The sequence below is a fragment of the Canis lupus genome, chromosome 16 (genome assembly GCF_048164855.1).
Source record: "Canis lupus baileyi chromosome 16, mCanLup2.hap1, whole genome shotgun sequence".
NCBI classification, from domain to species: Eukaryota; Metazoa; Chordata; class Mammalia; order Carnivora; family Canidae; genus Canis; species Canis lupus.
The window spans coordinates 60,592,927-60,611,545 of record NC_132853.1 but is presented as its reverse complement, the minus strand read 5'-3'; the positions used below and the strand labels follow the sequence as shown (position 1 = coordinate 60,611,545).

The following is an 18,619-nucleotide window of genomic DNA, read 5'->3' as shown; positions in this document are numbered from 1 at the left end:
CGGCGCGCGCGGCTCATTCGGACACCTGCCGGCCTCGGGGAAGGGCGGGCGGAAGCGACCGGGCCGGCCGCACCGGGAGCTTCCGGATTAGGCTGCGAGGAGCGCCTCGGGGCCGGACCCCCCTCCGCCGCGCCGGGACCCGGGGACGCCCCGCACCGGAGAGCACCCGGCGCCCCGCGAGCGGCCCCGGCCCCGCCCCCGCGGACGCGCCCACGGAGGCCGGCTCCACAAGATGGCGGCGGCGCGCTCCCGGCGGCCCGTGCGCGCGCATGCGCCGTCCGCCCTCCGCCGTCCGCCCGGCGCGAGCGGAAGTCGCGTGACCCCGGAAGTGGCCGGCCGGGCGCGCGCGGGCGGGGCGGCGACGTTCGTCATTCCGTGCGGGAGGGAGCGCGAGAGCGGCGCGGTCGAGCCTCCGGTGAGCGGCGGCGGCGGCGGCGGCGGGCAGGGCGAGGCGGGGCGGGGCGGGACCGGGAGGGCGGGCGCCGCGGGGCCGGGGGTGCCGCGCCTTTGTTCGCGCCGCTCGCCGGGGTGGGCGCGGGCCTCCTCGGGGGCCACCGCCCGTGTCCCGCGGCGCCCCCGTCCGCGCCGCTGCTCGCCGGCAGACTGGCCGGCGCCCCCTCCCCGGGGATGGCGGGCGCGGCGCCCTCACGGCGGCGTGGTCCCGAGCACCCCTCCCCGCGCGGCGCGCCCGCCCGCCCAGATTGCGGAGCGCTGCGGAAGGAAGTGTGGGCCGCGGCCATCGCTCTCGGAGGATCCTGTCCCCCGCGGCCACACTTGGGTGGCGTCAGGGCGTGAGCCTTCTAGAGGAATTCCAGAGGAAGCGGCCGGGAGGCCTGGAACAGCGGCTGGCCCCACCCCGCCGGCGGCGGCCCTTTGTGGGGCTCGGGCCGCCCCAGGCGACCCCAGGCGGCCCGCCGGTCCGTGGGGACGGGCAGGCCGAGGTCTAGGGGGCCAGGGCCCCGGCCCACCTCCCGCGCCGCCCGGAGGACCCGAGCGGGCTTCCGTGTCCCGGGGCACGCTGTCCGAGCCGCCCGGGGCCAGGATCCCGGAGGAGGATCTTGAGACCATGTGGGCACTGCCGCGCTTCCCAAATCGTGGCTCACGTACCCTGGCCGTTGGAGAAGAGGTTGGCGGGTACTTAGGGCTCCTGGTGAGGGGCCGGGACCCACCTGTGGGACTCGGGCTGGCCGGGTCACCAGAGCTGCGCTGTGGGGACTTGCTTCCCTGTTAGAACCGGGCCCAGGGAGTGTGTTTGGTCAGGGAGACCCAGGAGGAGGTGTCGCTTGGGGAGAGAGTCTGGGCAGCTGCAGAAGAATCTCAGGACTTCAGAGGTGACCCCTCCCTGTCGGGGCTGGGAGTGCTGTCTTCTCCCCCAGGCTTGGGAGAGGGATGCCTGGTCTTTTCAAGGAGCGGGTTGCAGGCCCCACTTGGTTCTGGGTGCTCTGTCCCAGTTTCCAGCAGGTCCCCGAGGTGGGCAGGGCAAGGAGTGTGGCCCTCTCTGGGCCTTAGGAGCCTGTTTGGGGGGTGAAGCTGAGTCTGCAGTTGCTTTCCTCCCGAAGGCTTACATCCCCTTGTGCCCAGACAAGGGGCCGGGTTACCTGCAGAGGGCCCTTCAGTACAGCGCACCTGCACCAGCGGGGGGGCTTGCTGAGAGGCAGGAGAGGGAGATGTGCGTCCCTTCAGGCTGACACAGCCCTGTCCCTGCCCACAGGTGTCCCAGACCAGCTAGGAGTGAGCATGGCTGAGCAAGAGCCCACAGCTGAGCAGCTCGCGCAGATCGCAGCTGAGAACGAGGAGGATGAGCACTCTGTCAACTACAAGCCCCCTGCCCAGAAGAGCATCCAGGAGATCCAGGAGCTGGACAAGGATGACGAGAGCCTGCGCAAGTACAAGGAGGCCCTGTTGGGCCGCGTAGCCGTGTCTGCTGGTAAGTGGGCTGAGGCAGCACCAAAAGGGATGCTTGTCACTTCTGGGTTTCAGCCGCCAGCCCCACCCCCCAGCCTCCAGCAAGTGGGAGGTGGGGAGGCACTCCAACCCACTCTCCCTCCGCAGACCCCAACGTCCCCAATGTTGTTGTGACCCGCCTGACCCTGGTGTGTAGCACAGCCCCGGGCCCCCTGGAGCTGGACCTGACAGGTGAGTGGCATCACTGAGGTCCTCCCGCCTGCCACCCTGCTGTTTCCGCTGAAACTAGTTCTCGGAACGCGGGTGCCCCCTTGTGGGGGGCGCGAGAAGCGCAACCAGGAAGTTTGCAGGCTCTGGCTTTGGAGGGACCTGGGCGGCGGGTGGGGTCAGGGTGGGGGCCGAAGGAGCGCCAGGCGCTGCAGATGGGAGATGCTGAGGTGGGCAGCTTCCTGCAGCTGAGCCTTTTAGTGCAATCTTCTTGGGCACAGGGGACCTGGAGAGCTTCAAGAAGCAGTCCTTTGTGCTGAAGGAGGGCGTGGAGTACCGGATAAAGATCTCTTTCCGAGTAAGGCAGAGGCTGTGGGAGGAGCTGGGAGGTGTCGGGCCTGGAGGGCCCCACCGAGCTCTGCCTGGGTTCTCCCCCTGCAGGTGAACCGGGAGATTGTGTCGGGCATGAAGTACATCCAGCACACGTACAGGAAAGGCGTCAAGAGTGAGTCGGGGGTTGGCCCTGCCCCCGAGATGGCGTGGCACCACTTAGGTGGCCTGTGGGAGGGGGCAGGGTGGAGGTGGCCGCCCAGGGCTCTGGGACCAGGAGGGAGAGGAAGATGGTGGTGTGTGCCCTTAGCCCTGGTGGGATCGGGAGCACCGGTGACCAGTGTGTCTCCTGCACACAGTTGACAAGACCGACTACATGGTGGGGAGCTACGGGCCCCGGGCAGAGGAGTACGAGTTTCTGACCCCCATGGAGGAGGCACCCAAGGGTATGTTGGCTCGCGGCAGCTACAACATCAAGTCCCGCTTCACAGACGACGACAAGACTGACCACCTGTCCTGGGAGTGGAACCTTACCATCAAAAAGGAATGGAAGGACTGAGCCCTGGCCTGGGAGGCGGGCAGGCCTTCGGACAGACAGACGGACCTGTCTGACACGCCCCACCCCTACTGCCCCCACCCCATCCCAACCCCTTACCAAAGTGCTGACGGGTCTGCTCTCCCTGGCCTACCCTTCCCATCCCTCCCGGCCCCACCCCGCAGGCCCCAGCCTCCTCGGTGGTCTCGCCTTGCTGCTTCTGCCTGTGCTGGGGGGGGGAGGGGGGAGGGAGCCTCCAGGCCAGGCCCCCACCTCCCCTTCCGTACCCCTTCATGTTCCCCCACCTGTCCTCACCTGACCTGAGGCCCTGGCTTTTCCGAGGGAATCTCGTGGGGGTGCTCGGGTCCCTGTGGGCCTTCGCAGTAGCCCTGAATCCTGTTCTTTCTCTTCTTCCGGGGTGGGGGTGGGGTGGGGTGCATGATTCGAGGCCTTTTGGGGGCCAGCCACCCTCCTGCTTTCACCTGTCCCCGGTCAGTTCATCCATCGCTGTCCGTAACCGTCTAACCATGATGCCTTAACATGTGGAACGTGTGCTGTGGGGGCCGTCACTAACCTCTAACCCCCCCGTGTCTGCATGAGCATGTGGTCTCCCCCGGTCCTTGCCCCCTCCGCAATCCCCGTGGCCCGGGGAGGTGTGTGGGATGTGCTGCTGCTGCTCCCCTGCCCACCAGGGCCTAGCCAGCCCCCTCCCCTGGCCAGGGCAGTGGGGGTGGCTCCAGGGGCTTGGGGAAAGCCAAATTGCCAAAACTGAAGTTGCCTCCATTCCCATGTGGGAGGCCAGGTGTCCTCACGCCTCTGCCTTCTCTGTCCCAGGGGGTGGTGCAGGAGCCCGGGGCCCCAGCACACAGCCCTCGCCGGACAGAGCCAGCGGCCGAGCCTTACTTGTCCCACCCGGGCCTGCCGGCCTGGTGTCGTGTGCCTGGTCGGTCAGTATTTATTGCCTCCATATGTGCCGTCCTCTGGGCCCCCTGGCCTGCCACCTCTGCCCCCAGGCTCGGTGCCACCATCCCCGGCAGGCCATCCCCGGACCCAGCCAGGACAGCTGCGGGACCAAGCCGCACAGTCGGAGCCCTCCCCTGTGCCTCCCTCCCCTTGCCTCCCTTGTTAGGCCTGGGCCTAGGATGTTCAGGAGCCTGACCCTGCTTCTCCTTTTCTGACCGGGAAATAAACTCCCCCAAAGGAGCCAGGGTGTCTGCTGCTTGTCTCTGGGGCGGGGGTGGGGGGGCAGCAAGGACCCACAGGGAAGTGCTGGCTCTTCCCTAGGCGGTAGCCACTGCCCCTATGGCCGTTGAAGGAGAAGGAAGGCTTTCGTACCAGTTTCTTTTTTTCTTATTTTTTTTTTTTAATTTTTTTTTTTTTTAAATTTATTTATGATAGTCACAGAGAGAGAGAGGCAGAGACACAGGCAGAGGGAGAAGCAGGCTCCATGCACCGGGAGCCCGACGTGGGATTCGATCCCGGGTCTCCAGGATCGCGCCCTGGGCCAAAGGCAGGCGCTAAACCGCTGCGCCACCCAGGGATCCCTCTTTTTTTCTTTTTAAAGATTTTTACCCATTTATGAGAGAGAGACAGGCAGAGGGAGAAGTAGGCTCCGTGCAGGGAGCCGGATACGGGACTCGATCCCAGGACTCCAGGATCATGCCCTGAGCCAAACCAAACCACTGCTCCACCCGGGCTGCCCGGCTTTCATGCCAGTTTCTGTGGCCAGTGCTTCATGGCAGGTGGAAGCCTGGAGTCTCCCCAAAGGGCCTGTGTTGCAGGGGTTCTGGGCCAGTGGGGAGGGGGAGGTGCAGGTGTGCAGCAGGCCTGTCTGGGGGGTCTGGAGCACAGGCTATGCGGAGGGAGTCCCCCAACCCCAAAGAAGGGGAACCTGGCTGGATCCCGGAAGCCTGCGCGAGAGGGAGGGGGACTGGAGGATCCCTGCAGCTGGGGCAAGAGGCTGGAGGGAAGTGGGTGCAGCAGGGAGCAGCCGAGGCAGAATGGGTGGAGTGGGGTTGATGGGAGGAGACTAGGGGACCCTCACTGTTTAGAGGTGCAGGAGCCGCAAGGGGGGAAACCCCTCCGCAGGGCCGTGGGGGCAGGGTGACCTGCCTCCTCCTAGACCACCCAAGGGCACCAGCAACTGCGCAGGCCCGGGATGGGGAGAGGCACATGAGCCACCCGAGCTCCAGAGACTCTGCCGTGTCGCCCGCTGTGAAACCTCTCTCCGTGGCCTGAAGTGGCTTAGGGTGTGCCGACTGGGGGCTGGGAAGCTGCCCTCCTAGGCCGCGAGGCCTGCCCCTCCGCTCCTGCAGCGGGGGCTGGGGCAGCCTGGTAACCCAGGTCCTCGCCGGGGCCCCCTGCTGGCTGACTCGTGCGGGTGGCACTGCCCGCTTAGTGGCAGCAGCCGCAGCGGGCAAAGAGCGGGCCCGCCCCCAGCCCAGCGCTGGAGCCTGCCTCCCGAGCCCGCCTCCCGCTGCCCCATCTTTCCCAGGCTGCTTCCTGGGAGGCCCAGGGCGGCCCTGCGCGGTCAGCACTGCTCTCCCCGCCGGCCCTCTGAGCCCCTGACACGTGAACTGGGACCCTACCTGCCCCGTTGTGCAGGCTCCCTGCCAACAGCGAGGACTTTGTGCTGGCTCCGCCCCGGGTGAAGGGCGATGTCGGGTGGTTCCCGCAGGACTTACATGACGTGTCTCTTGGGTCCCAAGTCTAACCTGATTTTCCTCCTGGCTCCACACAGAACCTGGGAGCCAGGGCCTGTGGTCCTCTCTCCTCCCGTCCTCTGCCCGTGTCCCCCAGGAATCCCCAAGCTGCCCCCTCATCTACTCCCAGATGGGCCTCTCTTCCTTGAGGAAGTGCCAGTGGATGCCAGGTCAGGACCTCTGATGGGACCGACTCATTCCTGTGACTTAGTACAATCTCCATGCCCAGCACTGTTCCACTCCAACCTCAGGACCCCCTCCTGCCCCCAGGCCGCACTCCTCACTGTGTCCCAGAGTGCACACTGGGCTGGCTGTGCTGGCTGTGCGGTCCTGCCCCACTGGGACCCTACAGTCAGGAGCCGACCCCTCGACCCCTTGGCTACACGTGGCCAGCGAGCACTTCCTGGCTGCCATGAGCCTGCTGGTGACTCCCTCGAAACCTACCCTGTCACAGACTGGGAGGGAGCTTTACTCTGAGAACTCTTATTTTTGAGAATAGTATTTATCAAAATGTCAGTCAGTACTTCAAATGAGATTTAATGGGCAGCTTCTCAGAGAAGGAGAGACACCTGGAGGATGCCCTGGAGCTGCTGTGCTGGTCCTGAGAGGTGCCAGAGCCACTGTCACAAGGGCACATTCCAGTGCAGGGCCCCGGGTACAGGGTGAACAGCCTCAAGGCCTCTCTCTGGAGCTGCTTCTGGAAGATACGTGAGGGGACCCTTGGAAGGAGATCCATACCAGGCCTCCCCTCCAAGCCAAGGCCTGCAGAGGTGTTCAGTGAACCTGCCTGTGTTCCGAGACCAACCCCACAGAAACTGGGGATCTCGGGCCTTCCCCAAATCAGGCCTCCTTCCAACTTGGAGGACCCCAACATTGCTGCTCTTGCACAGGTTGGCACAAAGCCAATTCAAGAGGCGCAGGCACCCTGAGAAGCACACAGTGCAGCCAAGATACCAAACACTGTGCCCTGTCCAGGCCAGAGCCCTGCTTAGTCTTTGCTCTTCACAGGACATGACTTGGCCTTGCCACCTGGGCTGCACTGTCATCACCTGCATCAAGGTGTGTCAGCTGCCCTTGGCTACATGGAAGCACAGACTCAGCTACCAGAAGGCTCGGTCACGGCCGCAGCTAGACCCTTGTCTGGTTTGTTCTCCCCTCAATCCCAAAGTTCTCATTTTTTGTCAGACAGTATGCTCCAGGGTGAAGCTGCACCAAACCATCACATACTCATCAACCAACATCATGGTATCTTAAATCTCTTTGCTCTGTCCCCAACAGCAGGAAAAAACAAAGCCGCAACATGCAGCCATCTAAACACTGGTCTTTATGAGTGCCTCTGAAATCCAGACAAGGTACAAATATTGCTTATATCAGACCCAAAATTGTGGTCTACACAATAAGGGTTATGGTAATCACAAAAACGTCGGAAGACACGGCAGCAGCCATGAAGCAACTGCCACCCGTTGGAAAAAGCAAAGGGGACTTTGCTTGCCATTAGTTACGAAGAGCTGTCATTCATTCCTTGAGCTGCAGGGCCAGGGCCCCACTGAAGCTGGGCTGAGCGGCAGCTGCCAGACACGTGTGCATAGCCCTTGCGCCCGAAGCCCCAGCAAAGCCCCAGCTCAGACGACACAGGGATCCGGGCAGGTGCACCCCCTCTGCTGACCCTTGCTCTAGTGGCACGGGGGGCAAGACACGGAGAACCTGGTCTTGACCTTCAGGAACTCGCTGAGTGGAGGGAGCCCCAACAGGAGGTGAGAGAGCACGGCCTCACGAGCCAAGGCAGCAACAAAATGCGAACTCTGGAGGGTATAAAGGCACCTTTTTTCCTGTGTCTGACCATTTGTGAAATGAGGACGTTAGGACAGCCAACGTGTACATTGAGCGTGGGCGTTTCTCTCCTTCCTGCCAAGTTATTAAATTGATGATTAGTCCTCAAACCAGTGGTGGTGGCCCTTTCGTAAGAGAGGAAGCCAATTAAACGAAGAGGAAGGTTTCCTGGAGAAGAAAACGGCCCGTTCAGAGAGCGGGGGCGGGGCGGGCTGCTGGGACGGGGGGGGCCAGCTGACTGGTCTAGCGCGGGGCCAACGAAAACAACGTGAGCCACGCTTTGCACGTTACTTTGTCATTTTTAGTTTCCTAGAACCTAGTTTAAAAAGAAAAAAAAAACCACACGGCTAAAATGGAGTATTTTCAGTTAACCCAATGCATGCAAACTACCGATACGTGTCCACACACGCATCTCGGGGATCCCCGTCCTGCCTCCGAGTCCCGGCCGGTGCTCCGTAGCCTCGCGGCCGGCGGGGTCGGGGGAGCGGCTGCAAGCGCGGGGCCTCCCGCCGGCCGGACACTGGCGGCGCTCGGGCCGCTGCCCCGAGGCCCCGGGAGCACGTCCCCGCTTCCGAGCCCGCAGGGGGGCCGGCCCCCCCCACCCCGGCCCCTCTTGCTGACCCCGCTCGGCATCGGCCTGCCCCCCGCCCCCCTGTCCGCGGCCTCCGCAGGCACCGCCCGAACCTCACGCGCACCGGAAGTTGCGTTGCCCCAGCTTCCGGCTCGCCGAGCGGATGTGTGCGGGGGGAACGGTGTCAGTTACGGGCAAGCCGTCCAATCAGAATGCAACACGAGGGGTTTCAGAGGCGCAGGCGCAGCCCCGCCCCTAAGCCGGGAACTCCGCCCCACTGCCACGTTCGACGAAGGATCGCGCGGGGCGTGCGCGCCTCTCTAGGCCAATCAGGAGCCGCGCAGCTCCGGCCGCCGAAGGTAGCAGCCAGTCCACACCCGCGGAAGCCGAGGGAGAAAGCCACCAGTCACAAGTCGAGGAAGAGAAAGTTCTCCCCCGGGAGCCAATGAGGAGCCCGGGAAGACTGCGAGCGCGAGCTCCTCGGCCAATCCCGGGCGAGGCCGAGGGCAGCGGCCACGGCGATTCCGAATCCGGGGTCGGGGGCCAGGGCGGGCAGCCAATCCGAGCGCCTCGGAGGCGGGCCCCGGAGCCCGCCAGCCAATCGGGCGCGGGAGCGGGCGGGCGCGCGCGCGGCGGCGGCCGGGCTTATAGGGGCGGGGCGGGCGGCGCGCGCTCTCGTGGCCTCGCTGTCCCGGCGGCGCCAACCGAAGCGCCGCGCCCGCTGCCGACATGCTGCGCCGCGCTCTGCTCTGCCTGGCCCTGGCCGCGCTCACGCGCGCGGGCGCCGCCGCCCCGGAGGAGGAGGACCACGTCCTGGTGCTGCACAAGGGCAACTTCGAGGAGGCGCTGGCGGCGCACAAGTACCTGCTGGTGGAGTTCTGTGAGTGCCGCCGGCCGGGCCGGGCCTGGGGGCGCGGGGGCGCGGGGCCGGGGCGGGGCCCCCAGGGCTGCCGGCGCTCCCCGCCCGCGGATGCACGGGCCGCGCGCCGACGCTGCCCCGCGAGCCGCTGTCAGTCCCGGGGGCGCCCCTCCTGCCCCGGGGACCCAGCCCAGCGCACCGCCGGCCCCGTGCCGCCCGCCAGCATCACCAGCCCGGCCCGGGCGGAAACCTAGAGCCCAGCGCCGCCCCGGTCGGCTGAGCGGCGGCCCTGCCCGGCGCCCCGAGCACCGGAGCCACAGCGGCGTCAGGCCGCGTGCACACCCGCCCCGCACACGCACGACCGGGTCTCGCTACGTGTGCAGGTGCCGCGGCGCCGGCCTCCTAGTCCTGTGCTCCCCGGGCCAGCGCAGGGGCCCCTGCCCTTGCCGCCTGCAGGTGCTCGGAGGGTCCCCCGGAGTTTGTCCCGTGCTGTGACGGGGCGCGGGGGGCGGGGGTTGGTGTGGCGCTGTCGTTCGTGGCCTCTGTCCCGATATTGCCTAAGAGCATCGAGCTATCAGCTCAGCCCCGCGCGTTCACAGGGGGTTATCTTGGCGAGTAGATAAGGTTTTTATGGAAGGAAGTGCGCAGAAGAAGGTGAGGGGAGCGGTGGAACTTGGTCAGTGCTGCTTCCTAGCACCCCGCTTGCTCTTCCAGACGCCCCTTGGTGCGGCCACTGCAAGGCTCTGGCCCCCGAGTACGCCAAAGCCGCCGGGACACTGAAGGCAGAAGGTTCGGAGATCAGGCTGGCAAAGGTCGATGCCACCGAAGAGTCTGATCTGGCCCAGCAGTACGGGGTCCGTGGCTATCCCACGATCAAGTTCTTCAAAAACGGAGACACGGCTGCTCCCAGGGAGTACACAGGTGCGGCCGCCACACTGCCCCTAAGTGCCTGCAGGCCGCGCAGGGTACCTGAGGGGCAGGAGGGGCCCTGTCCTCGGTCCAGTCCGGCCTCTCCGGCTCCCGGGAGGAGTATTCCCAATCCCTGCAGAATCTTTTGGGTGGAGGAGGGCAGCCTTTTGGGGTGGATAGCAAGCTGAGGCTGGTCCTACGATTGACCCTGAGGAGAGAAGGGCTGGGGCCCCTGGGACCTCACAGAGCAACAGGTGTAGCTAACCCAGGTGTGCCAGCCGGCGTCAGTCACCTGTCACCGAGCTCAGACGCAAGGCCAGCTGGGTGCCGCACGAGCCCAGCCCTCGTGGCCACCTCTGGGGCTGCCTCCTGGGGGCTGGGCTGCGCTGTGGCTCATAGGTAATGACGAGAGGAGAAACTTTTGTCTATAGAACCGGTTCTGTAGCTCCCTGTCAGAACGCTCTGGAGCAGCAATCCTGACGCCGGTGACTCTGGTCTGCATCTTAGGCTGCTGTTCATTGTTCCCACGTTCACTTGTGGAACAGGAAGCGCAGAGTTGTCACGATCCCGTCGCTGACACGTAGCTTTGAGAACAAAACAGCTACTCCTAATTCCACTTGTAACTGATGACTCAGCTTTGAACTGCCACTTAGGAGAATCCTTTTTAAGTGTGAGCTTTCACAACCTTTCTCGCGTTGGACCAGCGAGCCAAACTGAGGGGACCGGTGACTGGCCTCAGTCTCAGGAGGAGCAGGCTCCTAGCGCTTCGTTCGGTCTGCCCTGTGGCACGCAGGTGCATGATCACGCTCCCTCCCTAGTCTGGGAGGCACATGTAGTAGGCCACAGCAGCCACAGACAGGGACACCTGCCTGAGTGGCCTGGATGCCCAAGGCCAGCTGTTGCTCAGCCTGTTGTCACAGGGAAAGCTGGTGTTCATCTGACTTTCCAGCCTTTTTTTTCCCCTTTTTAAAAAGTTGCACTGCATCTTTATGATGAATGAGGCCACCGGGGGAAAGTGTGTGTTTAATGAGTTTGAAAGACCGGGAAATTGAAAAGATGTAAAGGGACTGGAAAGGGAAAAGGAGTGGTAGCCCTATTGCTTGGTAGTAGCCGCTGCCTTTCCCCTGCTTCAAACTCAGTCACAGTTTCTCATGTGCTCAAGAAAGCGTTTTTAGCCCTAGAATTTGCACAGGTGTGTAGACAAGGTGGCTCTTCTGTGGAAAGAGAATATCCTGCCTTGGTTTTGGCAGAGAGCTCAGGATGATGGGCAGGGAGGGTGGGCCTGGGTTTCAGTAGAATGTGCATGTGTTTGGGTGCAGCTGGCAGAGAAGCTGAGGACATTGTAAACTGGCTGAAGAAGCGCACAGGCCCTGCTGCCACTACGCTGCCTGATGGGGCCGCCGCAGAGGCCTTGCTGGAGTCCAGCGAGGTGACCGTCATTGGCTTCTTCAAGGTAGAGGCTTTGGAACTTCATTTCGGGCCTTCCCCCCCCAACACACAACCACCCTTCCCCATCGTCATTGGTTTCCCGTGGCCTGGGCAGCGGGCTGTCCTGCTGCTGACCCAGGCAGGGAGCCTCAGCGTCTGGGTGTCTGGCCACCTCTGCTTCTTCTTCCCTGTAGGACGTGGAGTCGGACTTTGCCAAGCAGTTCTTGTTGGCGGCAGAGGCCATTGATGACATACCTTTTGGGATCACGTCCAACAGCGACGTGTTCTCCAAATACCAGCTGAGCAAGGATGGGGTTGTCCTCTTCAAGAAGGTGAGTGCCACCCCACCCCCCCCGCAGCCCCACCCCAGGTGAGATGCCGCGGCCAGGGGCTGCTTTCCTTATTGCTCGCAGCGCCCGAGGACCTTGGCCGGGCGGTGCTGGACCGCCAGCTGGACTCATCGAGCACCTGTTTTGCAACATCAGACCTGAGGAGCCACTTACAGTGGCCTTCAGACTTTGCGCTGTGGGTCCTTTGTTCTGGCTTGTGTGGCAGCACCAGGGCTGATGAAAGCAGAGCCACTCTGGGGTCTTAGTTCTCTCTTTTTTTTTTTTTGTTTTAGTTCCTCTTTAAAAAAAAAAAAATGTTATAAGACACGTAGCAAGGTTTGCCATCACGATAGTTTTAAGTACATGGTCATAAGTATGTCGCATCAACGATGTCGACACTGCTGTGTGACCCTTACTGTTTCCATGACCTTTGGGCTCACCGGAAACCGACTGGAGTCTCGCCACTGCTGGCCCGGGCCCCACGGTGTGGCGAGCACGGGTCTGGGACCGGTGCATTTCGGTTGCTTGCGCCATTGCTGGGACGTGGCCTGGCTTACGTGTACGGTGTTACCACAGGGCCTCGTGTTTCTGGATTTTTATTTTAGCCACCAGGCAGCCAGGTGGGCTGACTGAACGGCCTTGCTGGGGAGCACGGCTGTCCCCACGTCGTCCCTGTGGGTCAGCAGCATGTGGCTCAGCACAGGCAGCGGAGGCGAGGGCGGGAGGCGTGTCTTGGGCATGGAGAAAGGGCAAGAAGATGGCAGGTGTAGGGCTCCCGAAAGGTGGCGCACCCCACGGTCCCGAGGGGCACCGGTCTCTGCCTGTGTGTGCACCCCACGTGTGGATCGGGCAGCTGTGTAGTGAGGGCAGCCTCTGGCACAGTGCCCGGGGCTGCTGGGAGGGGCGAGGGTGCCTCCTGGTCACACTCCTGGACCCGGGACACCACAGCTAGGGGGCGCTTGCTCCGGTGTCCTGGCTGTTCCGCTGTTGCCCCTCCCCGGGAACTCCACGTGCTCTTCCCGAGGCACCGATCCTCACAGCACTCCCCGGAGACAGCGGAGTTGCTAGATTAGCCCATCGTTATCACACAGGGGTCCAGGAGATCCCAGTTCCCAAGTGAGGGGAGCCCGTGGGAGCCCCGGGGGCCGGGGCGGGAGGTGAGAGTCCTGGGTCCTGGGGTGGAGGCTGACGGAGGGGGAAAGTTTCTCTGAGGCCGCCAGGGCCACACACCTTGCTGGGTCCTCACACTGCTTTCCCATCGCCCTGAAGTTCCAGGGCACCAGTTTTCACGCAGGCCCCGTGCTGCTCCATGTCCTTGAAGGTCTATGGAGGCGGCGTGTGCGGGAGCTCAGCTGTGGGCCGACCGACGAGTGCTTGCTTCCCGTTGTCCATGTGCGCTGGGCACAGCCGGGCCCCTGGGGCTGGGGCTGGCTCGGGGGCAGCCTGGAGCATGAGCCTGGCAGAACCGGGGACTTGGTGTCGCGCAGGTCAGCGGTTGCCCCACGGGGCGGGGGGCTCAGGTCCAGCCCCTCCCAGGTTCCTGCAGGGCCACCCGTCTTCTCCACGTGACGCCTTTGCTTGTTCCTTCCTCCAAGGTCCAGTTGCGCACAGTGCGCTGGGTCTGCCTGTCTGCCCGGGGCCGGGTGCCTCCCCAGGGGACAGGGCAGATGGGCTCCAGGAGTGGCCAGCTGCCACTTGCCGGGAGGATGGAGGCTTGGGTCATGGGTCACTGCCGGTTGGACGGCTGGTTTGAGGGCCACTTACCTGTGTCTTTGTCGGGTGTTTGCTGTGTTTGCCTCTTTCTCTGAAGCGGGCAGATCAGGAGGCGCTGTGGGGCCAGCGTCTCCACTGCCTGCAGTGTCAAGCCTTCGGGCTCGTTTGTCTCTGGGGCCTCGTGGAGCTAGTTGCTGCGGCCGAATGAGGGCCAGTCGTCTGCTTTTCACTCAGCAGACCGCGAGCGTAGTGTGAGGTGGCAGCATTGCTAAAAGGTTGCATCTCGAGGCGGGTGCACGGGGCAGCTCTGTTCCTGGGGCTCCCAGCATGAAATCGGGGAGGCTGCTGACAGGTGGGGGTGGAGATGCGGTTCTGGAGGAGGCCGGGCGCTGGCCTAGTGCTTCTGGTCACCGCAGCGGCACGCCTGGTGGGCCTGGCCTCCTGGCCTTGGCTTCTCCGCCCCCTTTCGCTCTTCTCCGTCCCAGGTTTGGGAAGACAAAGGCTTTGGCTTTGCCCGCCGAGGCCTAGGCCTCGATCTGGTCTAATTTAGCAGCCCCTGTTGTGCACCAGCTAAATCCCAGGCTCTACGTGTAATGGAGGGAGCAGGGAGTGGCCACCTGTTCTTCTAGAAGTTTCTTTAGGGAAGCATAAAGGGAAACGTCTAAGATGAAAAGAGTAATTTGTCTCGGGTCTGATCTGAGAGTCCAGAGGGAATGAAGAAGGCAGGCTCACCAGTACCCTCACTGGGCAGGGCATCAGCCCATCTGCGGCAGGGGGTGGCTTCTGTGCGCCCCTTCCAGAGCCCCCCTTGAGGGGGCTGCAGGCCCCCTCTTGGGCCTCTCTGGTCAACAACCACGGCCTCCCACCCTCGGGGCTCCAGGACTCCTGGAACTCTTCCATGTTGTTGGGGATCCCGAAGAGCTTCTGTGGTTGTGGATTGATTATACCTATTGATTTTTATTGGGCCACAAATTAGAGAAGTGTCTTAAACAGTTTGTTCATCCAGGGTCACCTGACTGGCTCAGTCGCTGGAGCAAGCGACTCCTGATCTCAGCCACATTTTGGCAGAGGAGCCGACTTAAATCCCTTTCATCTAAAATAACATTGTATGATCACAAGTAACAGTCTTGTGAAAGTCCCTTTTTCTCCAGACAACTGCAGCTGAGTGGTAAGAGTGTTCGGTTTCTGCCAGTCTCCTGGCCGACCTCAGCGTGCGGGATGTCCTCCATCCCTCCGCTTCCATCCAAGGGCACGGTGTGCTCAGGGGAGGGTGGGAGCAGGAACTTGCAGCTGCTCCCTAGGAAAGGCCGCACCATTCCCTTGGTGTCCTCCCCTTGGTGTCGCTGTTGCCTGGTGCCCTGGAGGATGCTGCCCTCTGCAGCCCTCCGCTGGCTTGGTTTTGTGGACAGAGGCAAGTGGCTTCTGCTCCCATTGCCCCCCCCCCCCCCGCCCCCCAGACGGGAAGGTGCGGGCTGCCCCGGTCGCAGGGAGGGTGGCACAGGAGGCTGGGGGCTCCAAGGCGCTCACGGCCCTCTCTGCATCCACAGTTTGACGAAGGCCGCAACAACTTCGAGGGGGAAATCAGCAAGGAGAAGCTGTTGGACTTCATCAAGCACAACCAGCTGCCACTGGTCATCGAGTTCACAGAGCAGGTGCGGCTCTCTAGTGGGTCCTGTGCCCTGAGAGTGGGGTGGCGCCCCAGGAGAGGTCCTGGCCCCAGGGATCCCCAGGCGCCGAGTGTGTGGTGGCGGCATCATAGCTGTTGAGAGAACATCCTGTGTTCGTGGCTTGGTCTGTGGCTCAGACTCAGTAACCTGTGTTTGTGACACAGACGGCCCCGAAGATCTTCGGAGGGGAGATCAAGACCCACATCCTGCTGTTCCTGCCCAAGAGCGTGTCTGACTACGACAGCAAACTGAGCAACTTCAAGAAGGCGGCCGAGCGCTTCAAGGGGAAGGTGAGCAGCCTGTGCGCCCGCTTCCAGCAGCAGGGTAGCAGCAGCGTCCCCGCTTTCAGGACTGCAGGCGGCCACCCTCGGCCCCCCACCCACCGAGCCATTTCTCCCCCCAGATCCTGTTCATCTTCATCGACAGCGACCACACTGACAACCAGCGCATCCTCGAGTTCTTTGGCCTCAAGAAGGAGGAGTGCCCCGCTGTGCGCCTCATCACCCTGGAGGAGGAGATGACCAAGTACAAGCCAGAGTCGACCGAGCTTACGGCCGAGAAGATCGAAGATTTCTGCCACCGCTTCCTGGAAGGAAAGATCAAGGTGGGGGGCGCCGCACGTGGCATGGGGCTGGCCCTGGGCCTGAGCCGAGGGTCCCGAGGACGGGGCGCCGCATGGGCATGACCCCTTTCCAGGCAGCGCTGGTCCTCGGGGCGGGGGGCGGAGGCCCGGCGTCCCTGACCTCGGCCCACCTGCCCTCCAGCCCCACCTCATGAGCCAGGAGCTGCCTGAAGATTGGGACAAGCAGCCCGTCAAGGTGCTTGTCGGGAAGAACTTTGAGGAGGTCGCTTTCGATGAGAAAAAGAACGTCTTTGTGGAATTCTGTAAGTGAGGGGCCTGCAGCTCCCTGGTCTGAGTGCCGGAGCGCATGCACACTGGGGGTGGGTGGCCCAGGGCCTCAGCGCCGTTCTCTTTCAGACGCGCCGTGGTGTGGCCACTGCAAACAGCTGGCTCCCATTTGGGATAAGCTGGGAGAGACGTACAAGGACCACGAAAACATCGTCATCGCCAAGATGGACTCGACGGCTAACGAGGTGGAGGCAGTGAAAGTGCACAGCTTCCCGACGCTCAAGTTCTTCCCCGCCAGCGCGGACAGGACGGTGCGCCACGCGCGGGCCCGGCAGGGAGGCAGGGAGGGGGAGCTGCTGGCCAGCTCCCTAAGTCTCCCTCTCCCCCTCCACAGGTCATTGATTACAACGGTGAGCGGACACTAGATGGTTTTAAGAAGTTCTTGGAGAGCGGTGGCCAGGACGGAGCTGGGGACGATGACGTGAGTAGGAGCCAGTGGTCGATGGGCCCTAGCCAGTGTCTGGGGATGCGCCCTGTGGTCCAGGGGCAGGCCTGCGGGGGCACCGTGGGAGGCAGGCGTGTGTACCCGGGCTGGGGGGAGCTAATCTCCAGATGGGTACTCCGTATGTAGGGGTCCTTAAATGCTGGCGTTTGCTCATGGCAGCTGAGACGTGTCCCGTGAGGCTCCCTGCTAACTGGAGCTCACATGCTCTCCCCAGCCCATCGGCTGAGGTCTCCCACCAGACGGCAGCTTAGGCCTGTCCATGTTGGCCTTGGGCAGCTGTGGGTGTGCCCGGGCCAGGGGGGCTGGCATAGGGCTGGAGGCCCACAGTAGCAGCAGGCCCGCCAAGACAGTGCTCCGTGAAGCCGTGGTGGGCTGTCACCGAGCTGCAGACCCTGGAACCTGGGGTTCCACACATCCGCTCGTAGATACCAGAGTCGGCTGCTTCTGTCCTGATGGCCAACCTGTCGGGGTGCAGGGCATGGCTGCTGGCCGAGCTGTGCCACCCTCCTGACGGGTTTCTCCACTTCCTTTCCTGCGTCCTCTCCCGCAGGATCTGGAAGATCTGGAAGAAGCAGAGGAGCCTGACCTGGAGGAGGAGGACGATCAGAAAACTGTGAGAGATGAGCTGTGAGGCAGAGTGCAGACCTGGGCACCCCAGACACGACCCCCACGGCTGCACGTCCAGCAGCACGGCCTCTGGAAGCCCGCGGACCCTCACCGGGACGAGGGAACACCGATCGGAAATGCAGGGAACTTTTCTGAAGCCACACTTCATCCTAACATACGTGTAAACTTAGGCCCGTCTCTTCCTTCTGCTTTTCAATTTTTGGAAAGGGATTTATCTCCAGGCCAGCCCATCTTGATGGGCCGTTTTTTTTTAAATTGTGATGTACTTTTTCGTACATGGTTTTGTCCAAAGTGCTCGTTAAAATGTCTTGGGATCTCATGCCCGTGAAGCCTCCTTCCTGTTAGGTTTATACTCTCACTTTAAAAAATTCCATTTGTGGGATTTTGAGACATTTTTGGACGTCAGGGTGTCTGTTCCACTCTGGCCGGGCCTCCCTGGAGACTCCTGTCCCCTGTGTGGGGAGGGGCTGGGCCGGGCTGGACGGGTCCCTCCCACCTGGTGCCGGTGTTGCCGTGACTGAGCATGGGTCTCACATTGTTTGCTTAAATGGAGACTTTGGATCTCTGTCTCGGGGGGCCTTCTAGAAACGACTGGAGGGGCGGTGGGTGCTGGCTGAGCCCGGATGGGCCCGGGCAGCACCCCTTCCCCCCCAAGCTGGGCTCCCCGGTGCTCTGACTCCCAGGGTAGCCTGAGGCCTGCCCCAGGCAGAACCAGAACCCTCCATTTCCAGGCTGGGAAACGGCCGAGGGTGCTTGAGCCGAACCACGTGCAGGCCGTTCTTCAGCCATTTCTACCACGATAGCAGAATTGAACACATTGGCCAAATAAAGTTGAAATTTTACTACCTCTTGTCTCTATCTTAGGAACTCTCCAGGCCACGGGGCATGGGCTTGGGTTGGGCCTCTCCTGGTCGCATCATGCTTACGGGAGCCACATGAGTGTCACGGGTAGTTTGCTGTGTCGTCACCAAGTGGAGGGCATTGCCTGCCCTGGGGGCTGCTGCGGGGCCGCGTCAGGTGGGGTGGGTGGGTGTCCTGGCACTGTCCTTGGACCCCTGGCTGCCACGTGTGTCCTGCTCCGTGCTGCTCCAGGACCCAAGGTGGCCCTGGTCTGTTGCACCAGAGCAGTCTCCCTGCCATCGTGGGGTCCAACAAGAAACGGGGCACACACTCCAGGGTGGGTGAGTCGAGGGCATTGCCGTGCTTCACCAAGAAGCCTTCACAAGCAGGATTGTGGGTTGAAATAGCAAGTTACCCAGTTTTGTTTTGCTTTTTTTTACGATTTTATTTATTCATGAGACAGGCAGGGACACAGAGGGAGAAGCAGGCATCATATAGACAGCCTGACGTGGGACTTGATCCAGGGTCTCCAGGATCACGCCCCGGGCTGCAGGTGGCGCTAAACCACGGGGGCTACCCTAAATAAAATCTTTAATTAAAAAAATGTTAGGATGCTAATGTTAAAACTGAAAAGGAGGGCAGCTCCGGTGGCACAGTGGTTTAGTGCCGCCTGCAGCCTGGGGTGTGATCCTAGAGACCCGGGATCGAGTCCTACATCGGGCTTCCTGTGTGGAGCCTGCTTCTCTCTCTGTGTGTGTGTCTCTATGAATAAATAAACAAAATCTTAAAAAAAAAAAAAAAAACTGAAAAGG

At 62.5% G+C, this 18,619-nt stretch overlaps 2 protein-coding genes and 1 long non-coding RNA gene across 5 annotated transcripts; 2 read left to right on the top strand and 1 right to left on the bottom strand.

Annotated features, from left to right (window-relative positions):
- The first annotated feature begins 261 nt into the window (after positions 1-261).
- On the top strand, positions 262-4,180 carry ARHGDIA (Rho GDP dissociation inhibitor alpha). 3 transcript variants are annotated; one of them, XM_072781992.1, is made up of 6 exons: positions 262-415; positions 1,712-1,927; positions 2,053-2,136; positions 2,394-2,470; positions 2,554-2,617; positions 2,802-4,180. In XM_072781992.1, the coding sequence occupies exons 2-6, from the start codon at positions 1,738-1,740 to the stop codon at positions 2,999-3,001; spliced, it is 615 nt and encodes a 204-aa protein (XP_072638093.1). In that variant the 5' UTR covers positions 262-415; positions 1,712-1,737; the 3' UTR covers positions 3,002-4,180. The 3 variants fall into 3 exon arrangements, with proteins under 3 accessions (XP_072638093.1, XP_072638096.1, XP_072638095.1); XM_072781995.1 differs by lacking the exon at positions 262-415 and adding an exon at positions 973-1,126; XM_072781994.1 differs by lacking the exon at positions 262-415 and adding an exon at positions 992-1,150.
- Positions 4,181-6,922: 2,742 nt separating this feature from the next.
- Positions 6,923-8,761, bottom strand: LOC140607317 (uncharacterized). Its single transcript, XR_012009404.1, has 2 exons — positions 8,205-8,761; positions 6,923-7,677 (listed from the first exon to the last, which is right to left on the bottom strand). It is a non-coding gene; the product is annotated as an uncharacterized lncRNA (long non-coding RNA).
- On the top strand, positions 8,757-17,812 carry P4HB (prolyl 4-hydroxylase subunit beta). Its single transcript, XM_072781991.1, has 11 exons — positions 8,757-8,960; positions 9,654-9,860; positions 11,168-11,301; positions 11,471-11,608; positions 14,866-14,970; positions 15,150-15,275; positions 15,389-15,589; positions 15,750-15,870; positions 15,965-16,146; positions 16,230-16,316; positions 16,891-17,812. Exons 1-11 carry the CDS (start codon positions 8,810-8,812, stop codon positions 16,969-16,971), a joined length of 1,533 nt encoding a protein of 510 aa, XP_072638092.1. The 5' UTR covers positions 8,757-8,809; the 3' UTR covers positions 16,972-17,812.
- The last annotated feature ends 807 nt before the right edge of the window (positions 17,813-18,619 follow it).